This window comes from Chelonoidis abingdonii, chromosome 9 (genome assembly GCF_003597395.2).
Source record: "Chelonoidis abingdonii isolate Lonesome George chromosome 9, CheloAbing_2.0, whole genome shotgun sequence".
In the NCBI taxonomy this organism is placed as follows: Eukaryota; Metazoa; Chordata; order Testudines; family Testudinidae; genus Chelonoidis; species Chelonoidis abingdonii.
Genome location: NC_133777.1, coordinates 3,625,394 through 3,643,982, shown reverse-complemented (window position 1 = coordinate 3,643,982; position 18,589 = coordinate 3,625,394). Strand labels below are relative to the sequence as shown.

Sequence of the window (18,589 nt, the reverse complement as noted above, 5' to 3'; positions counted from 1 at the left end):
CACCTCCGTCACTCGGGCTACCCCCGCCTCTCCGAGATCAAAATTCAGCCCCTCCAGGAGAAGAGGGCACTCATACTACCCCCCTGCCCCCAGCTCTCCAGACCCTTTTAAAGTGACGCTATCAGCACCTTCCGTCTCACCTCATGATCAGCCCGGCACTTACGCAGCGACCCAGAGGCACGAGGGGAAGTGTGGTCACACGTTCTGTACCTGTCATTTTTATTTTTATCTGGGCCGAGCTGTGAATGTCAGTGCTCACAAAGGTGAAAAACTGGGATGGCGCCAGCTAGGCAGGGCAGAGGAGGATGGGACTGAGCTTCCTGGCCCAGTCCTGCCAATGGCCCTCTATCCAGACACACAGCATTCCCCATGCCCACTGGGCACCTCACTGCTAGCCTGCACCCACCCTACTATTCCAGCCGTTGGTCTGACTCAGCTCTGCCAATGCACCTCAGAGCTGTCCTGCAGCCCCTCTCCCAGCCCCCATTCCAGCCCTGGACTCCCCACCCACACAGCTCTGCCACTGCCCCTCAGTCCTCACTTGCAACTCCCTGCAGTTGTAGTCCTGAGCCTGACATCGTTCTGCTAACACCTCAGTGCTAACCTGCAGCATTTCCTGCTGGTCCAGTCCTAGGCTCCTACACACAGCTGCACCAATGCCTTTCAGTCCTGATCTGCAACACCTTTTTACAAGGGCCACAAATCTAATCCACTGGATGAGAAGGAGTCTGATGCAGAAACTGATCATGGGCAGTAAGGCAGCGAAACCAAGAGGTGTAGGAGCATTTGGGCTGTATCAGGTCCTTTTATTTGTATTAAGGTAGCACCTAGGAGCCCAAGTCATGAACCAGGGTGCCACTGTGCTAGGTAGTGTACAAACAGAACAAAGGTGGCTCCTGCCCTAAAGAGCTTGTGTTGCTCCCCCTTTCACTGTTTAAGCACAGAGTGACCTTGGCCTTTTGGAGGAGAGGGACTTCAGCATCTCCCCAGTTTCACCCCATTACTGCCATTGAATGCATCCATTTTCTGGTCCAGGAGGGTTGGAGGCAGCTCCATCCAGGACTATCAGCAACACTCCTCTGAGCATCATGCAGATTGAGTCAGTGAAGAGCATGGCAAAGTAATTCCACTCCCAGGGGTGAAGTTTCCAAAAAGCGCAGGACCTGAATTCTACGGTGCTGTCATAATACCCTCAGAGCAACACTGATTGCAATGTTCTTTATAAAGCTAGCACCACCAGGCAGTGCTGCTCAAGGAGTCACACATTTGCCCAGGGCCTATTTTGGTTCAGGATTTACTCTTTCCTGACCCGTCTGAATCAAAACCAGCTTTCATAATATATAGCTGTAACTCAATATTGCTGCTTTGCTTCAAGCTAGGCTTGTTTTGTAGATCTCATTCCAACTTTTAAAAAAAACAAGCCAAGCTTGAAGATTGTATCTGAGGCTGTATAAGAAATTCCAATGTGTATTTACTCTAGTATTCATTGATAAGTCAAGTCAAATATTTTAAAGCAGAAGCTCAAGAGGAAAGAGTTAAAGCTGAGCTTCAGCCTTTTCTGTCTATCTCCTGCCTTTCGAGTGCTTGATTTCTCAGCGTTTGGCCAAGCTTTTTGCCTGGAATATGTAGATCTGTTTTATAAAAAGGTCAATTTGCAGATAATTTACATCTTTTGATTGCAGTTTGGTTTCCTTCAAACTGCATCACTTCCTAATCAAAGAGCAACTGAAGGAGCTCTCCAGTCCCCAGACTAATAACCACAGCAGTTTTCTGTATCTGTATATTTCAGTGATAATTAGATGAGGGATTTCTCACCCTTTTGGTTGGCTCATAAATCACTCTCTTTGAAGTGAAGCAAAACTCTGGTGCAGTCTCCACTAGCAGCCCGCTCCCTGATCAAGCAGCCACTGAGAAGTTTAATAGGCTGGAGAGAACTCCTGGAAATTATTTTTTCAATTAAGTCTGGCTAATTTTGCAACAAACGCAAACACTAATTTGGCAGTGGCTCATCTGGGAATAAGATGCTGGGAGCTTTAATTGGATAGATTCCAGTTGGATGAACCTTTATATTACAAAATGACCACGTAGCATTTGTAAGTATCACATGTTCATTTTAATAAACATGGTAGTATGGTAAATAACTACAGTAGACGTTATACCTTTTTGCAATTAAAGTGTTCTCAGACAAGAGACATGAATGTGCTCTTCAAGCAAGATCAGACCAAATGAACAATCCTAAACACTGGATCATTTCAGGATGCAGCTCTCCTTCACCTCGATATTGGATCAAATCAGAACCCTGGATCCAAACACCTATGAGCTCTGAGGAAGTTTGGATCCAGCTAAGACCCCATTCCTAATATTTTTGGCCAAAATTTTCAAAAGTGAGAAGTGATTTTGAGTGCCACAGTGTTTGGGTGACCCATCTGAGATCCTTAAAGGGATTCTTTGCTGAGGGAGAGGAGGTGTTCAGCACTTTCTGAAAATCAGCCCTTTTTAGGAGGTCTCAAATTTGGCCCTTAAAAATTGACACATCCAAACTCTGTAGTCACTTTTGACTCGCTTGTCTGTGTAGATGTTTGTAGCACCTTGCAAGGTGGACAGAACTGGGTAATATGCCTCAAAAAACAGTTGGTGAGATTTCTAGTGATCCTCCCTGCCATCTGCGTTTCAGAAGTCACCAGCACTCTGGTGGTGTATTCATGGAACGAGGCCTGGCAAGTCACTGTTATGAGCCATGAGGTTCCTTCATATTCTGTACATTGTGTAAAGAGTGAAAGACACAACAGTGGGGGAATAGTGAACTTAGTTATCCACACAGAGCAGGATACCATTCAAAGGAGGGTAGGGGGTTTGAAGCAGTAGGCAGAAAAAAAAAGAATCACATTTTACCTCTGTGCCTCAGTTTCCCCATGAGGCTAATAATCCCCTACTTTCCAGGGAGGCTCAATTCAGTAGTGTCTGGAAAGTGCTTTGAGGCCCTCAGATGAAAGTTGCCACTGGTGTAATGAGTTTTATTCATTATTATTCTATTGTACACTCTTCCATGAGCTGTGGGTCAAAATAGGTCTGCTCTTGGGTTTAGATTAGCTCAAGTGCTTCTCAGACCTATTGGATCTACAAAGCAGGCTGAAATTCTTCTGTGAAGAGCCTTTTTTATGGTTGAATTGAGGAACTGGCATAATTAACACAACGTGGGCAGTGAGGAAAGATGGCAGCCAGAGAATTTCCCTGGTTAAATATTTGCCATTTTGAACCCTAATCTGGGCCGCGCGGTATCATCCAAGACTCACCTATAAAAATCACAGGGGACGGCTACGAGTTCTAAGCACCAGGTTTAACCTACCTACTGTGTCTACAAAGTCCTCACTGACATCCCAGCAGAGTCTTCAGCTCTTCAACCTTTCAGGAGATGCACACTGCATGGAATGAGTGTAAGTCTTTCTGACAAGACCTGTAGCCAAGGTGCAGCCTGCTTTGCATGGCCATTAGTGGCCCCTCTCTGATCTCCAGCTTAAGGATAAGGATTTATCCTGGCATCCTTGGCCAGCCTTCCTCCTCCCCCTGAGGTAATGCAGTGTGCTGCTGCCTTTGTTCCCCAGAGGTGGCTGCATTTCAGTATATTATATATAGCACAGGGGTTGGCAATCTACGGCATGCATGCCAAAGTTGGCAGGTGAGCTGATTTTTGATGGCATGCAGGGTGGGCTGAGCTGCTCAGCCCGCCACTGATCTGGGGTTCCAGCTGCTGGTCCCTTGCCAGCCAGGGTCCCTGCCGCAGCCCCACTCATAAACTTTAAGGTCAGAAGGGACCATTATGATCATCTAGTCTGACCTCCTGCACAATGCAGGCCACAGAATCTCACACCCACCCACTCCTGTAACAAACCCCTAATCTATGTCTGAGTTACTGAAGTCCTCAGATTGTGGTTTGAAGACCTCAAGCTGCAGAGAATCCTCCAGCAAGTGACCCGTGTCCCATGCTGCAGAGGAAGGCGAAAAACCTCCAGGGCCTCTGCCAATCTGCCCTGGAGGAAAACTCCTTCCCGACCCCAAATATGGCGACCAGCTAAACCCTGAGCATGTAGGCAAGAGTCACCAGCCAGCACTCAGGAAATAATTCTCTGTAGTAACTCAGATCCCACCCCATCTAAGATCCCATCATAGGGCATACTTTGCTCACCTTGCTTCCAGCTGGAGTTCCAGGGGAGGCCCCCTGCCAGACAGGGTCCAGGCCTCCGGCCCTACCAGCCACCAGTTCCGCTCACATCAGCTGCAGATCGCGGGATCCAGCCAGTTAACAACTGATCACTCAGAAGCCTGTGTATGGAGCTTAAAGTATCCAAGTACGTGCCACTAGACATTGGAAAACTCAGCAAGGAAAAGCAAGGGCAAGAATCACAGTGAACTAATAAGATCTACATTTTAATTTAATTTTAAATAAAGCTTCTGAAACATTTTGAAAACCTTGTTTACTTTACATATAACAGTAGTTTAGTTATGTATTATAGACTTACAGAGAGACCTTCTAAAAATCGTTACAAAGTATTAGCGGCACGCGAAGCCTTAAGTTAGAGTGTACTCACGAAGACTCGGCACAGCCCTGCTGAAAGGTTGCTGATCCCTGATATAGCATGGACCATACCCTGAGTTCTTTCCGGATGAAAGCTACTATATAAATACAGGCTGTTATTACTGAACAGGCTGCCAATGTATTAATGGCCTCTTCGGATACAGGACTTTTTAGCTTTTAAAAACCAAGCAAAATATGACTAGGATAATTGAAGAAAGGCCAAGTTCTGAGAGGTGCTGAGCCCTCAAGCACTTGCTGCTGGCACAGAAAAGGGTCAGGGCCTCTCAGGATCTGGTTCTGAATGCAAAAGCTGCTCTTAGCCAGTATCTGCCGATTCCGTACCTGGAGCTAGTTCTGGTAGCCAGGGGGCAGCAGGCTCAGTGAGTGGAGACAATACCATGACTCAGGACAGTCTGCTCTTGTTTGTGAGCAAAAGCAGCATGAGGGAATCTGCACAACAGCCATGTGACTCAAGCGTTCACAGCCATTTTCACAGCGTAGGCCACACCCTAATCCGTGTGTAGGTTTTTCTGCCAGAGGCAGTAGGGGCAGCAGTCTGAGCACTGCACTGGGAGCCAGGTCAAGTCCCAGCTCTGCCTCTTGGGCAAGTCACTTCACTTCTCTAGGCTTCAGTTTCCCCATCTGATACTCACCCTACTTTGTACACTGCTTTGTTATCTATGGGAGGGATGGAAATTGCTTAGACCAGCTCCATTCCCACTGGCAATCGTGTAACATCCCTGGGGCAACAGCAGGTGTTAGTTACAAGGACAAAGGAACCTTAGGAAAATATTTATATGTTTTAGCTTCTTTCATTGGTACACCTCTACCCCAATATAACGTTGTCCTTGGGAGCCAAAAAATCTTACCGCGTTATAGGTGAAACCACGTTATATCGAACTTGCTTTGATCCACCAGAGTGCACAGCCCTGCCTCCCTGGAGAGCTGCTTTACCGTGTTATAGCCGAATTCATGTTATATCGGGTGGTGTTATAAAGGAGTAGAGGTGTATTTGGTAGCGGAAAATAAGGATGGGAGGCAGCACTATGGGACCAGCCATCTCTCCACACCCACCTGCAAAGTCTGTGCAGGCCACCACATAGCTAAAGTCAAACATGCCAGGTAGCTCAGGACAGGGACAGGGTCTTTCTCTTCCCAGGTGTTTGTGCAACAAGTCGAGGGGGGTCTCTGGGTGCTGCCACGACACAGATAATAAATAACAGTGCTGAATGCAGTTTGGCAGAGCAGGAGGATAGTTGAAGAATGGCTCAGGCTCCATCTTGCACCTCTATCCTTGTACTAGCTGCTCCTCACGTGGGACCCTGTCTACACGAAAGACATTTGCAGAAGGGTAGCTAGCTCACGCACACCAGGGCACACCTCTCATATAGACATGCTGCCCCATTACAGAGCGAAGCTTACGGCAGGGCAGCTTCCTTTGGTCTGACACCAGAGTAAGCGTGCAGTGCTCTGAGCTTCTAACATCAGAGAGTTTAAGGCCAGAAGAGACCATTACAATCATCTAGTCTGACTTCCTGCACAAAGCAGGCCATAGGACTTCCCTGAGTAATTGCTGCGTCACCCCAGTAGTTGTGCTTTAACCAGAGCAGATCTTCTAGAAAATATCCACTCTTGATTTTAAAATTGCCAGTGATGGAGAATCCCTCAGTAAGTTGTTCCAATGGTTAATTACCCTTATTGCTAAAAATCTTGCACCTTATTTCTAGTCTGAAGGAGTCTAGCTTTAATTTTATCAGATCTGGTTGTACCTTTGTATGCTAGACTGAAGATCCCGCTGTTACCAAATGTCTGTTCTCCATATAGGTACTTTTGGACTATGCTCCATCACCCCTGAACATTTCCTTTGATAAGACAAACACGTACATTGGGCTCCTGAAGTCTTTTTGCTGTTGGCTGCATTTTCCAGTCTTTGAATCATTCTCGTGGCTTTTCTGTGCAGTGCCTTGGCATTAAGGTCTGCACCTGTAAATTCCTTGATGATGGCAGGACCTGGGACTTGCCGCTACTAAGGTCTCTCCTAGGGCAGGGTTTAGTTCTGTTCTGTGAGGTGGCTGGTGAACTCTACAGAGGAGCAATGTCTCCAAGGCCCATCTACACCATCCTAAGGCGGGCACTGGTCGAATCTTTCATCACAATCCCTCTCAAAACAACCCCAGTCACTTAACATAGTCAGTCAAACCACACCTTTAAAAAGAGCTTAATTTAACATGACTGATCGCTACCAGACAAGCCTAAGCACAGTAACAACAAATATGTGTGAGTCCTGCATGGCGAGCAGTTAACATGTATTGATGCACTAGTCTCCACTCTTCTCACACTGCAACATTCAGGAGCAAAGACCAAGACAGAGGCAGTTAGTGAACAGTTTTTAGGGTGGGAAGGTAAGCAAGAGCGGCAGGGCATCCCCAAAGGAAAAAAAAACGGACCGCTGCCAAAGCCAAGTATCGGGACAAATGGCATCCCAACAATACATCCATTGGGATGCGGGACAAACAGCTGAATATCAGGAGATCTGGTCACCCTGTCTTCCACTGCTCCATCCAGCCTCCAGCATGCTCTGGCTAGGTCACTGACAGGTCTACACCTTTAATCTAAAGGACTCACAAGCCTCCCTTTCCCCCTGATTCACCCATAGCTGTCCTTGCCCACCTTCTCTCCCACAGCGAGAACTCCACATCTGCTTTCTCTCTCTCTTTTAGCTCCTCCTTGGAAGCCTGACTCCTGCCCCAGGTGTCTCAGTGCAAGCTGATTGGGCCACCCATAGCCCATTAACCCTTTCCGGGACTTGCATGCCCCATCGTACAGAGGAGGAAATGAAGGCTGTTTTTGCTGGTGCGCAGAGCAGGGAAATGGGAGTCCTGACTGCTGGGTTACTTTGAGTGTAAACTCTTTGGGGTAGAGACAAGGGGGCCTAATGGGGGTCTCTAGGCACACCTGTAATAGCTATCACTGGATTCTCTCCCCAGCTCTGTCGCCAATGCTCTTGCTTGATCTTAACTTCACTTTGCCTTTGTTTAGCAATCTCTACAATGGGGATGAGGACAGCTGTCCTGCCTCCCAAGGGGGCTGGAACGTGCCAGGCACATTCAGAAAATGTGAGGCCAGTTTAGCTTCAAGACAACTGGCGACAGCAGCTCAGGGTATCATGAACCCTGAAGCTCGAACACCAGCATGCCGCGAAAGCTGCAAGGTTAACCTCAGCCTCCTTAGTGCCTTCTCTTGTGATCTCCCTGGAAGGAGGTAAATATCCATCTACTGCACAGCGCAGAAGGATGAAATGAATGATATGCAATGGCTGCTGCTGAGAGGCTGGTTAAGTGCAGTTGAACAGACGTCTTTGTTCTTCACCTCTAGACGCCTCCTGACAGGCAGGAGCATGAACACAAATCAGTCACCATTGCTAACAAGCATGCTACATCTATGCAGCTGACTGCAAAAGGAAGCATTTGCAAAGGCCTTGTAGCTAGACAGGGAGCTCTCCAGCAAAATACAGGGGCTAGGTCCAGTGCAGTACTCTCTGGAGCCCCAAGTCGATGCTCTCCAGCCCTCTCCCTCTCAGCAATGATTTCTGGATGGACTGGGGCATCCGTCAGGTTTATTCTGGGAACAATTTGCTCATGTAAATCAGGACGAAGTAGGGAATATGAAGCCCATGAAGCATGAGATTATGTAAACTGAGCCAGAGGCAGCTGCAGCACAGCCTGTAATTAATTCATGTCTGTAAAGTTCTTTGACGATCCAGAGCCCAATGCAGCTCTGGTGTCAGCAAGCCAGGTTAGATGCACGCGCTGACATCAGGGCTCCATTTGGCCCCAAAAGCTCTAGAAATGCTAAACATTATTTTTCCCCACTGTAAATCTGAGCAGCACTGGACACTCCAGCCTGGCTATTTGGAACAGGAACACAGAAACATGGAGTCTGCTTTGGAATTCATTTCTAACTACTCATTTTGAGTACACTGCTTGGCACAGTAACAAACTGGCTGAGGTTGATATCCCTTCTGCCCCTTACTGGATGGAATAAGCATTGCTCAACTGTGTGTCATGGGCCCTATACTGCTAACAAAGATTCTCCTGTAACGTAAGTGATCTGTGCTTTTGGAGCCAAGAGGAGCAGAGTTCTAGCCCAGCTATCACAATGACGTTCCAAGTGGCCATGCGGTGTGTCATTAGCAGGAGTTTTGCTGGCCAGAGTGGTAAACGTTTTCACCCACTCCTGCCCCCTCCCAAGCGGCTGAGAGGATAAAAAACACACTTGAAAAACAGTTGGTCAGGTATGCTTGGACCATGTGTGTGTACGCACACATACGCAAGCCAAGCAGCACAGCGGTCAGTGCTTTCTGGAAGTTGGCACCCAGGGTAACCCCCTGGCTCACCCAACCCTAGAATCAGCCCTGGTCATTAGCAATAACCTTCCTGTTCCTAGGTGGCCATGGATTTGTTACATTAGCTTCTTGGCTACAAAGAACATAGCTCCAGATTTTGCATATTCTATAGCCACACGTAACTTTTGCTCGAATAGCAAATACTGTCATTTATTACTTGTATTGTGGTGACACCTAGCAGCCCCCACAGAGTCAGGGCCCCGCTGTGCTAGGGGCTGTACATACTCATAGTAAGAGACAGTCCCTGTCCCAAAGAGCCCACAGGCAAGGTCAATAAAGGGGGCCCGTAAAGGAAGCATTATGATCTTCATATTACAGTGGGGGGATGAGACCACAGATCTTGAAAGGTACTTCGGTGCTTAACTCCCATTGATTTCTATGGGAGTTAGGTGCCTAAATAAAGCCAAGGAACTGGACCTACGTCACTTGCCCAGAGTCACAGAGGAAGTCGGCACAGAGTCCGGAATTGAACCTAGATCTCCTGAGTCCCAGCCCAATGCCTTAGCCATCGGAACAGCCTTCCTCTCCCAGTAATGCATAACCACAAATGCGAATAACGATGAATGATGTTTCCCACCTGATTTTTTGACCAATTGCTCAGCAGAGCTTGAGAGGGTTGTTGTGTTAGTTTGATATTTTTGGATGCAGCGATCTGGCAATATTTTATGACGACTTGAAAAAATTCTCTGGTAAAACAAAGTAGTTTTTGAGGTGGAGGCCAAACTTTTTGTAAATCTAGTAAAAATTCAGATTATGGATTTTTTTTCCTCTTACAACACAAGCTTTTGTGTAATTGAATTGGGGCCGAAGATAGAGTTTTAAAACCATTAGTCAATGTAAAGTTAGTGGAACACATGGGTAGCTCTGGCTTAAACTCAAATATCTATTAAGTAAGCAACACAATTAGAAAAGTAGGATAATGCTGCTTAGTACTCGGCAGTTTGTTCTTCCATTAGCCATAAGAGGCTAAGAAGATCAGTCATCACCAATAAATCATAGTGCTGTAGGATAAACTGCCCCGAAACACAAGTAGAATTATTAGATTTCTGGCATCATTTCTAATGTGCAACGGATTAAAAAAAAAGCTACAGATGAAATCCCATGTTGCATTTTTTTTAAAGTAAGTTGCATAAGGTAGTTCATCCAGGCTAGTGTGTGTCAGTGTTATCTGTGCGTGTCAGGAGTTGCGTATTGTTGTTTATTCATGTGCATGTGACAGCAAATTACAAACCCCGCAAAGACTTAGCATGTGAATAAGTTAACTCATAGATGTGGTTCTAGTAAATTCAGCGAGACAGCTCATGTGAGTGAAGTTACTCATGGGGATACACTTTCGCAAGATTGGAGCCATAAAACCATGTACATCCCCCAAGACTGAAAAATCACCTATCAGCTGTGTACCTTGTTTTTCTGGGACTCCGCTGAGTCCTTCTTCTCTCTTGTTTTGAAACACACCTTTCCAAAGTCGGTGGGCCATGAAGGCACTTCCTACCTGTGCCAGGGTAGAACACTCCTGTGTCTTGCCTGTGGCAGTTTGCCTATCTGCCTAGGACAAACGCTGTGATACTGTTCCAAGGTATCTTGGAATATTTAGCATAAGTGAGCGAGAATCAGCATAATACAATTTGCCGTGGTTACCCAACACTTATATTTGGTATAATATATTCCATATTAACATCATGAACATAGTGCCTATTCATGTGGGGGAGGGCAGGCTAGAGGGGTGTCACCTATATGGTTCCCCCACTCTTCCATCTAGTTCTCCTAGACAGTCATGTCAATTGGGCCCTAGGAGCTGGGCTCTGACCCACTTTGATTCATTTGTGCCTTCCTTGCAGAACCAACACTAGCAGTGATGTGAACAATGGCTGATCAGGCCAAAGCATCCCTGGAGCCAGAGGGCTCTTCTCCTGCCTCCTTTTCTCCCCTGGGCTCACCTCAGCAAAGAGACCCAACGGTCATTTCCCAAGAGATAACCAGTCAGTTCGCCAGCACCAGGAGCAAAGAGGACTGGGAGAACCTGGACGGGAGTGAGTTGATTTTCACCTTGGATAAGGATGAAGAGGAAGGAGCTGCCAATTTGCCTGAGGACACTGTTCTGTATGTGGACACTGGGCAGTTTGAAGGCCAACCTGGATCTTCGTTCCATAGACCATTCCCTCCGGCTTCTCCTCCAGAGCTGGGCTTCCTGACCGACATGCCCCTCTATCATCTGCCTGGCTTCTCTCCACAGAGCTCCACTGCCCCCCTGAATCTGCAGGGCTCCCCGGGCCCCAAGCCCCTCATTAACTTAGTGAAGTCCCTGTCGACTGAGATACAAGCCAAGGAGAGCTGCCCTCTCAAGCCCCAGCCCTTGCTGAACTTGGTGACGCAGTCCAAGTCAGACTCAAAGCTCAACGTGCATCTGTGGAGGCAGATCACCCAGCCCAAGAGCAGAGGTGGGGACTCCAGGACAGCCCCCTCCTCCCCCAATATCTCCCCTTCGGAAAGCAAAGGCAGCTTCTTCAGGGTGCAGGAGGCCAAGTTCGAAGACACAAAGAGGAGGTTCTCCGAGGCCATGCAGGAACCTCTCAGCAGGCTCAGCAAAATCATCGGGGACGAGAACAGCGTCTCAGCCAAGTATAAACTGCCCCACTCCGGTGATTACGTCCATGACTCCCCATCCAGCCACAGCGGGGACCGCACTAGTGCAGACACCCAGGCTGCTAGGCCCAGCCCTGGGAAAGTGGAGAGCGACTGGCCGGGACAGCACGCAAGCAAAGTGATCCGGAGAACCCAGGCAAAGGACGGCTTCCCCTTGGAGCGCAAGTGGGGGGCCGCCTTGAACTGCACGTACGAGATCTGCTCCTGTGGAGACGTAATCCAGGTGGTGGAAGTGGAGCAGAGTGAGAACGGCCCAGAGGAAGCACAGCTGCAGCAGCCCCTGGACGAGCTCCCCCCAGCCCAGCCTGCCAGCCCAGTGCCATGCAAAACCCTCGCCTGCGTCGCCATCCTGGCTTACAATTACTTCATCCTGCCTCTGCCCCCTTACTTCTCAGGCCTCTGTCTGGGACTGGCCTCTGGGTTCGTGCTGGGCTTCCTGATCATCCTGCTGTTCGTGCCAAAGCCTTCCCTGGCTCCCCAGCAGGGACAGTACCCACAGGACAAGCTGCGCTCAGAGCTGCTAACAAGGAAGCCACAGGTACCAGATGTCCTCAAGGTAGGAGATATGTTCGGGGTTGGAGGTGATGCCCGCTCAGTGGTCGGTCTGCTCCAGAAGAACAGCAGTTATCCAGACCACGGCTCTGTAATGTGCACAGCCTGTGCAACTCCAAGGCCGGGTAGCCATGCTCCGAGTGCTGATCATCCCCACGGGGTTTGGGTGGATGCAGACAGTGCCCGCCACACAGTAGCACTCCAGCTGCCACAGGAACCTCTGTGGGCCCCAGACATTTGGGACTAGGCTGGCTGCTGGAGAGTGAATCTAATCCACTGGCACAGTGCATGTGATGACCAGGCCCAGCAACTCCAACAGCCTATTGCACCGCCCCAGCTAGCATCCTCCTTTAGCTCAGCTGGGGTCTGTCTGTTGGGTCTAGAGCCCCGATTCCCATCTCTGAGCACCACACAATGAATTTATCCCCACATACCCCTGGGAGGTAGGGCAGTGCTGTTATCCCCGTCATGGTAATGAGATGGGAAACTGAGGCACAGGGAGAGTACACGACTAGCCCATGGTCACACAGGACGCTATATCAGAGCCAGGAACTCTTGAGTCCCAGTCCCGTACCCATCTTTCCTCCCTAAAGCATTCCTGCTGGCCAGAGCCTGGCCTCTTACGTGGAAGGCTAAGCAGCTGGGCATGAAGAGGAGCAGGGTGGGCTCCTCAGTGCCAGGTAGGTAGCAAAGGGGCTTACAAAGGCAGCAGCATGAATTACTTTGAGAGGGTTGGACGGCAGGCAGGGGAAGAGAAATGCTTCCTTCTGGGCTGACAGGGTGTGGAGCTGAGCTGCAGCCAAGGCGGGGCAGACACTGAGCAGGAGATTAATGACACAGTAACTCCCAGAACCCTGTTGAGCCGGGGACTGGATTGTGTGTGCACCAGTCAAAAGTCCCAGATACCAGTCCCGCTGCCACAGTGCACTGGCTGGGCGACATTTCAGGGCCAGGGTGAGGAGCGGGCTAATGGCAAAGCAGCCAGGAGGCTGAGCCTTGTGTGTTTTGGAAAGGAGCAAATCCGCTGGAGGTCACAGAAACAATCGAGCGGACGCAGGCTTTGGGAGGTCTGGGCCGTGATTTCACATTGCTGGTTAAGTGTCACATTAGTTCAAAGGGAATTCTTTATCATCCCCATTTTCTCCAGACGTGTGTCGAGCCGGATCGCTTGACACTGACAAAGCCCCTCTCATCTCCAGGGGAGCAGGGCTGGGGTCCAGGGGTTAATTTGCTGTGTTGCTGTTGAAGAGTTGCACTTTATTTGTCCTTGTGGCTTCACGCCGGTGAAAGATAATGTGCACACTCATACACCTACGTGAACACACGCACCCCTTCCCCCTCTCCACTCAGCACACACATCTCCCTGCACATGTGTGTGCACTTGTGCACCCCCAGCCACCCCACATGCGACATGCACACACATGCCAACTCACACTCACATCACACCTTACTGCACTCTCATCCCCTCCTACTCAATAGCACATTTCTCATGGGTGTGTCACAGCAATTCTTTTCCAAGTGCAAGCGACCAGCCCAAAAACCAGTCCCGATCACACTGTAGGCAGTAAGAAGCACATACTATGGCTGGTCTCACTGTAAATCCACTAGCCGGCCATGGCTGCAAGACGTCATCTCATGCAGACTTTCCCTTACAGAGCTGGATGAACGAGATGTATTTCTACGACCCAGAGACCTACCACCCGTCGCTCACTCACTCGGTGTTTGTGACGCTGGAAGGCTCTGCCATGAAGCTCTCTTACCCTAAGAACAACGTCCCACGCCAAGCCACCTTTGAAGAAGAAACCCTTGACGTGGCCTTTGTCAGCCATCGGCACTACGACTTGAGCAACGCCCAGGTAGGGCTCTGCCAGAGGAGATAAAACAGTCCCCCAGAATAGCTGAAAGCATCTAGTTTAAACTGAGCCAAGACAGGTGGGCGTAGCTTTGAATCTGAATTCGTCCCATTGGGGCTGGGTGGTACAGACCTCATGCTGAACTTCATCCCGCCACATCATGGATGGGTTTTGGCCTTCAGTGAGAACATTTGGTAAGTCCTTCTCAGCCCAGCTGGACCATTTTGGCCCTTGGGACTCATCATAGCAAGGCCATTGCTCTTCCTTCACTGTGTCTCCATTAAAGAGAGTCCCCGTGACTGGATGCACCGTGTGATTGTCTCCCCTGTCCCACCAGGCTACACCAAAGAACATATGCACTCCCCAGGTTGAAGGAACAGCTCCGTGTCCCCATGGCTTAGTCTCCCTGCCTGACAGCATTTGTTGGTATTGCAGGTCTTTCTCTTCCCACCTGGGCTGGCCCGAAAGAGGATGTGGAACAAGAAATATCCCATCTGCATTCTGTTCCCAGACCAAAAGGACCAGAATTTCAGAAGCTCAAATGAGCATGACATTGAGCTCCCAAGAGATGAAAGCCTGAAAATGACTCAGACACCAGGCCAAGACGTCCCCCTGAAGCCTCCAGGGGACCTCCAGCAAAGGACCCTCTACCTCTTTGGAAGAACAGGAAGGGACAAAGAAGAGTGGTTCCAACATCTCATGAGGGCCTCCCGAGGGGACTGTCACAAGGTGCAGAGTGCCAGCTGGAGAGAAGGCAAATTTGGTAAAACATTCGGTCCATGGTGGCCTCTTTGCATGTAGGCAAATACAGATAATCCAATGAAGGAAGTCACTTCTATAGCCATGGGCTTTAATCGGCTTGCTGTGGGCTAAATCCACCATGGGGGTAAACAGATATAATCCCACTAAAGTCAAAGGAGTTGAGCCCAATTGTGTGAGAACTAAATCTGGAGAAAGACAGAGGGGGATGTCTGGTGGTAGATGGACCGATCAGCTTCGACCACGCCCCAGCCTAAAAGCATTTTCAGCAACTCTTTAGCAACAGATTTGCTGACATTCTACATGGCAGGCTTATTGGGAGGTACCAGGCTTTTAAAATCTCAATATTCATGGCAACCAGTAAAACTGAGCAAGAGTCCTTACGTTGAGATAAATAATAACTAGCTTCAGAAACTGATTCAGTTTGTTGGAATGCAATCTGGATTCATTGTCCCTGATGGCAAAGCTCACTCAGCTCTATAAACAACTACCCCTGATTGAGCTGCAGCAAAGGGTGCTGAAAGCATGCTGGATGTGCCTGCCGAGGCCTCGCTCACCTGCAGAGATATGCAGAGTGTACGCAGTGTATTGCGTCGGTGACTAGGAGAGAGGCACTGTCTGGTGGCCTGAGCAACAGACTAGGAACCAGGAACTTCTGAATTCTAAACCTGGCTCCAGCTCCTGTTGTGGCTTTGAGTGAGTCGCTGCATCAGTCTGTGCCTCGATTTCTCTGTCTGTGTAATGAAACTAATGATACCCATTGCCCTTATAGGGGGGTTATGAGGATTAACTGGCTGAAGTGTGGCAAATGCTTTGAAGTTGAATAGAAAAATCTGATCATTACTGCTCAGGCATTCTGCATCTTCCTCCTGGCAGGGAAAGACTCCTCCCTTTCCTAGATGCACAATTGTATCTCAGAGAGCGTCTACACTTTGAGCTGGGGAGGGGGCGATTCCCAGCTTGAGGAGATGTTTCTGCAGTAGCTCTGATCAACTGGTGTGCTACACAGAGAGCGTAGCCACGGCGGTGGGAGGCGGCTAGCTGCCCTGAGTATGTACCCATCTGAGATGCTTGGCATGTACTCAAGGTGGCTGGCCCCTCCCACTGCTTGCCCCGCTAAGTGGCACCCCGCTGACAGCACACTAGCTTGAGCACAGTGAGCGTGAGTCCGTCTCCCCCACCTGGGAAAACCTCCCCCCCAGCTTGAAGTGTAGACCTACCCTCAGTGCTGATGGGTCTGTCCTTCCATCCGTCTGGCTTTGCTGTATGCCATTCACTTGCAACGCTCCTCTTTCTCCACTCACCTCAACAGAACACAGCCAGAGCACTAGCTCCATTTGTTTCTGTTTCCCAGGTTTCGGTCCGAACCAGCTCTCCAGCCCTTCAGGAAAGGACATCAACAGCAGTGGCAGCAGCCGAGGAAGCACGGACGACATCCCTTTGTTGTTCAGACCCAAGGATCTAGCTGGGACCGTCCGGCAGAAGATTCTTCTGGATCACAGCACCTACATGTCCCGGATAGTCCAGCCAGAAATGGGCACCAGCCCCCTTCAGAGCCCCTGTCACAGCGCCATGGGCAGCCCAACCCCCCAAAAGGTGAGTGAAGCCAACGGCGTAGTCTGGCAAGAAATCCAGATGCTTAGAGAAACAGACGTGAATTCTCATAAAAGACTTGCCCATGCCCCTCAGCTCACTTCATCCTTTCTAGGCCCTCTAGTCTGGAACTAGAACCTCCCAAGCTATCTATGTCAATACGACATCCAATATATGGCCAAATTCCACAACCACTCGAGGACCTCTCCGCATTTGCACTTCCTGACAGTGCTTTAAACAAAGACAATGTTCATAAAGAACTAATGGGGGGTTATTAGAAATGGCTCTGACCCCATAAATTCTCTGACCTCATAAATTCGTGTTCTCAAGAGCTGGGTAGATCAGTGTCGGTGCTTCTGTTAATACTTGCGTTATAGCTGGGACCACAGTGTCATCTCATAGACTCATAAAGTACTTGAAAAAGAATGCATCATGTTATGGCAACTTAGTCAACACAGAAATTAATTTCTGCTAATTGTGAATCAATTATTATTCCAGACACTTAGGAATGTCCCTGTCATTTACATGTTATCCATTACTCCATTACAGGCTGCTTTCTTGGAAGGATATTTTTGACACACTGAAAAATAAGGCAGAGCCTTCAGATTCATTGACTTCAGGACAGTCTCTGTTGATCTATCGCTCTCTTTTCCCATTTGCTCCAACCCATGAGAGTGGTGTGGTCCTTTGATGAGATACGTGGATTCTGTTAGCTTTTCCTTATTGACTCCAGGTTTCCTTGGGATCCCATTCCATTTGAAGAAAAGACTTGACACCAACTTGCAGGGTAACTGAGGAGGCGAAAAGCTGCTTTTACCAAGCTCACCTCTCTCCTTTATTCTCCAAGATTACACATGCGCAATTGCACAGTAAAAATCATTGTTTTCTACAAAAATCTTCCATCACGAGCTTAGTAGCATAGCAAGTTACAAAAACACCTGCCAGCTGCAGACGCGGCAGTCCGGTGGGAAAGTGCAGGGGAGGATGGAGGAAGGCCAAGTCCCTGTGATAAGAAGCCGGGTGTGCCCAGCTTGCAGACAAGAACAAAATGCCTCAATTAATAAGGCATCCAGGCCTGTGGGCCCGAGGTCATCCCTACACCATTGTCTCATAGTATTTTCTTCTCTGAGACTATCAGCTATTAATAGGAAAGAAAGAATGATGTAGACCCTCTCTTGGGTGTAAGCAGAAGGACGTGAACAAGAGCACATTCCCTGTAAGGGAAAAAATCATGTCTTTCATGTCTCTCCAGATACCAAAGAGCTGACCTGTGTGAATATCTGGGCCTCCTAGATGCTACAATAATATAACTAAAAAACAACAGCAATAATGAATCAGAGTCCGTTGACAGGCAAACCCCATAAGATTGGCAGGGCTGTTCAGAGAAGCACCTGCAAGTGTCAATGCTTCTGTGAGCCTCTTTGGGTTGGAAGAGTAGTGAGATCACCCCTTTCGGTCTCCAGTTTGGGTGTTTGCCAGAAGCACCCGGGCCTTCAGCCTCAGAGTTTAGTCAGCCCATGATACATTACTGGAAATAGGAAGCACCTGCAAGTTATCATCATCCTCACCATCCTTTTCCCTTACACAGTGATGTAAAAAGTGCCTGAATCTCATCTTCCTCTCCCCTGTTTTATAGACGGGGAAACTGAGATATTGAGAGGCAAGCTGGGACTCGATCCCAAACCTCTTCTGTGCCCATTCCCCTACTGTAACCACTAGACCACGCTACATGCCTGTGCCTATAATTCTCTCTCTCAGAGGTACAGTATAGTTAGTTACTACGGGCCAGTTTCCTCATTGCTCTGCACCTTCCGCAGTCACTTACGCAGTGCAGCATGCTGGCAATCTGAAATTTTTCACTCACATTGCCCTGGATATGAATGACTGCACAAGGTGCTGCAGCCCTGGGGATCAGGTCCTCTGGAGATATGTTTATATATATATAAATAAAAAAAAAATGCCAAAAATTCCCCTCTCACCTCTGTGTGTGTCTTCCTCAACCTCGGGTCCTCTACCAGAGGCCTGGGAGTTTGAGGGTTCTGCGCAGTATCTTAGCTGTTCCTAGCACTGCACTCTTCTGGACAGAGAGCTCTGGTGTTGTTCCTGGGATCTGTTGGAGCCACTCACCCAGCTTAGGAGTAACAGCCCCAAGTGCTCCAACCACCACTGGGACCACTTTGGCCTTCATTTTCCACATCCTCTCTAGTTCCT

The 18,589-nt window shown here is 48.8% G+C and overlaps 1 protein-coding gene across 1 annotated transcript in view; it reads left to right on the top strand.

The window, feature by feature from the left end:
• Window positions 1-10,811: 10,811 nt before the first annotated feature.
• Window positions 10,812-18,589, top strand: part of LOC116814851 (testis-expressed protein 2-like) — a 23,956-nt gene continuing 16,178 nt past the window's right edge. The window contains exons 1-4 of the mRNA XM_032762791.2: window positions 10,812-12,177; window positions 13,829-14,029; window positions 14,462-14,789; window positions 16,140-16,501. Of these exons, the coding sequence (XP_032618682.1) occupies window positions 10,843-12,177; window positions 13,829-14,029; window positions 14,462-14,789; window positions 16,140-16,501 (2,226 nt within the window). The 5' untranslated portion in view covers window positions 10,812-10,842. The remainder of the gene's footprint in view (window positions 12,178-13,828; window positions 14,030-14,461; window positions 14,790-16,139; window positions 16,502-18,589) is intronic.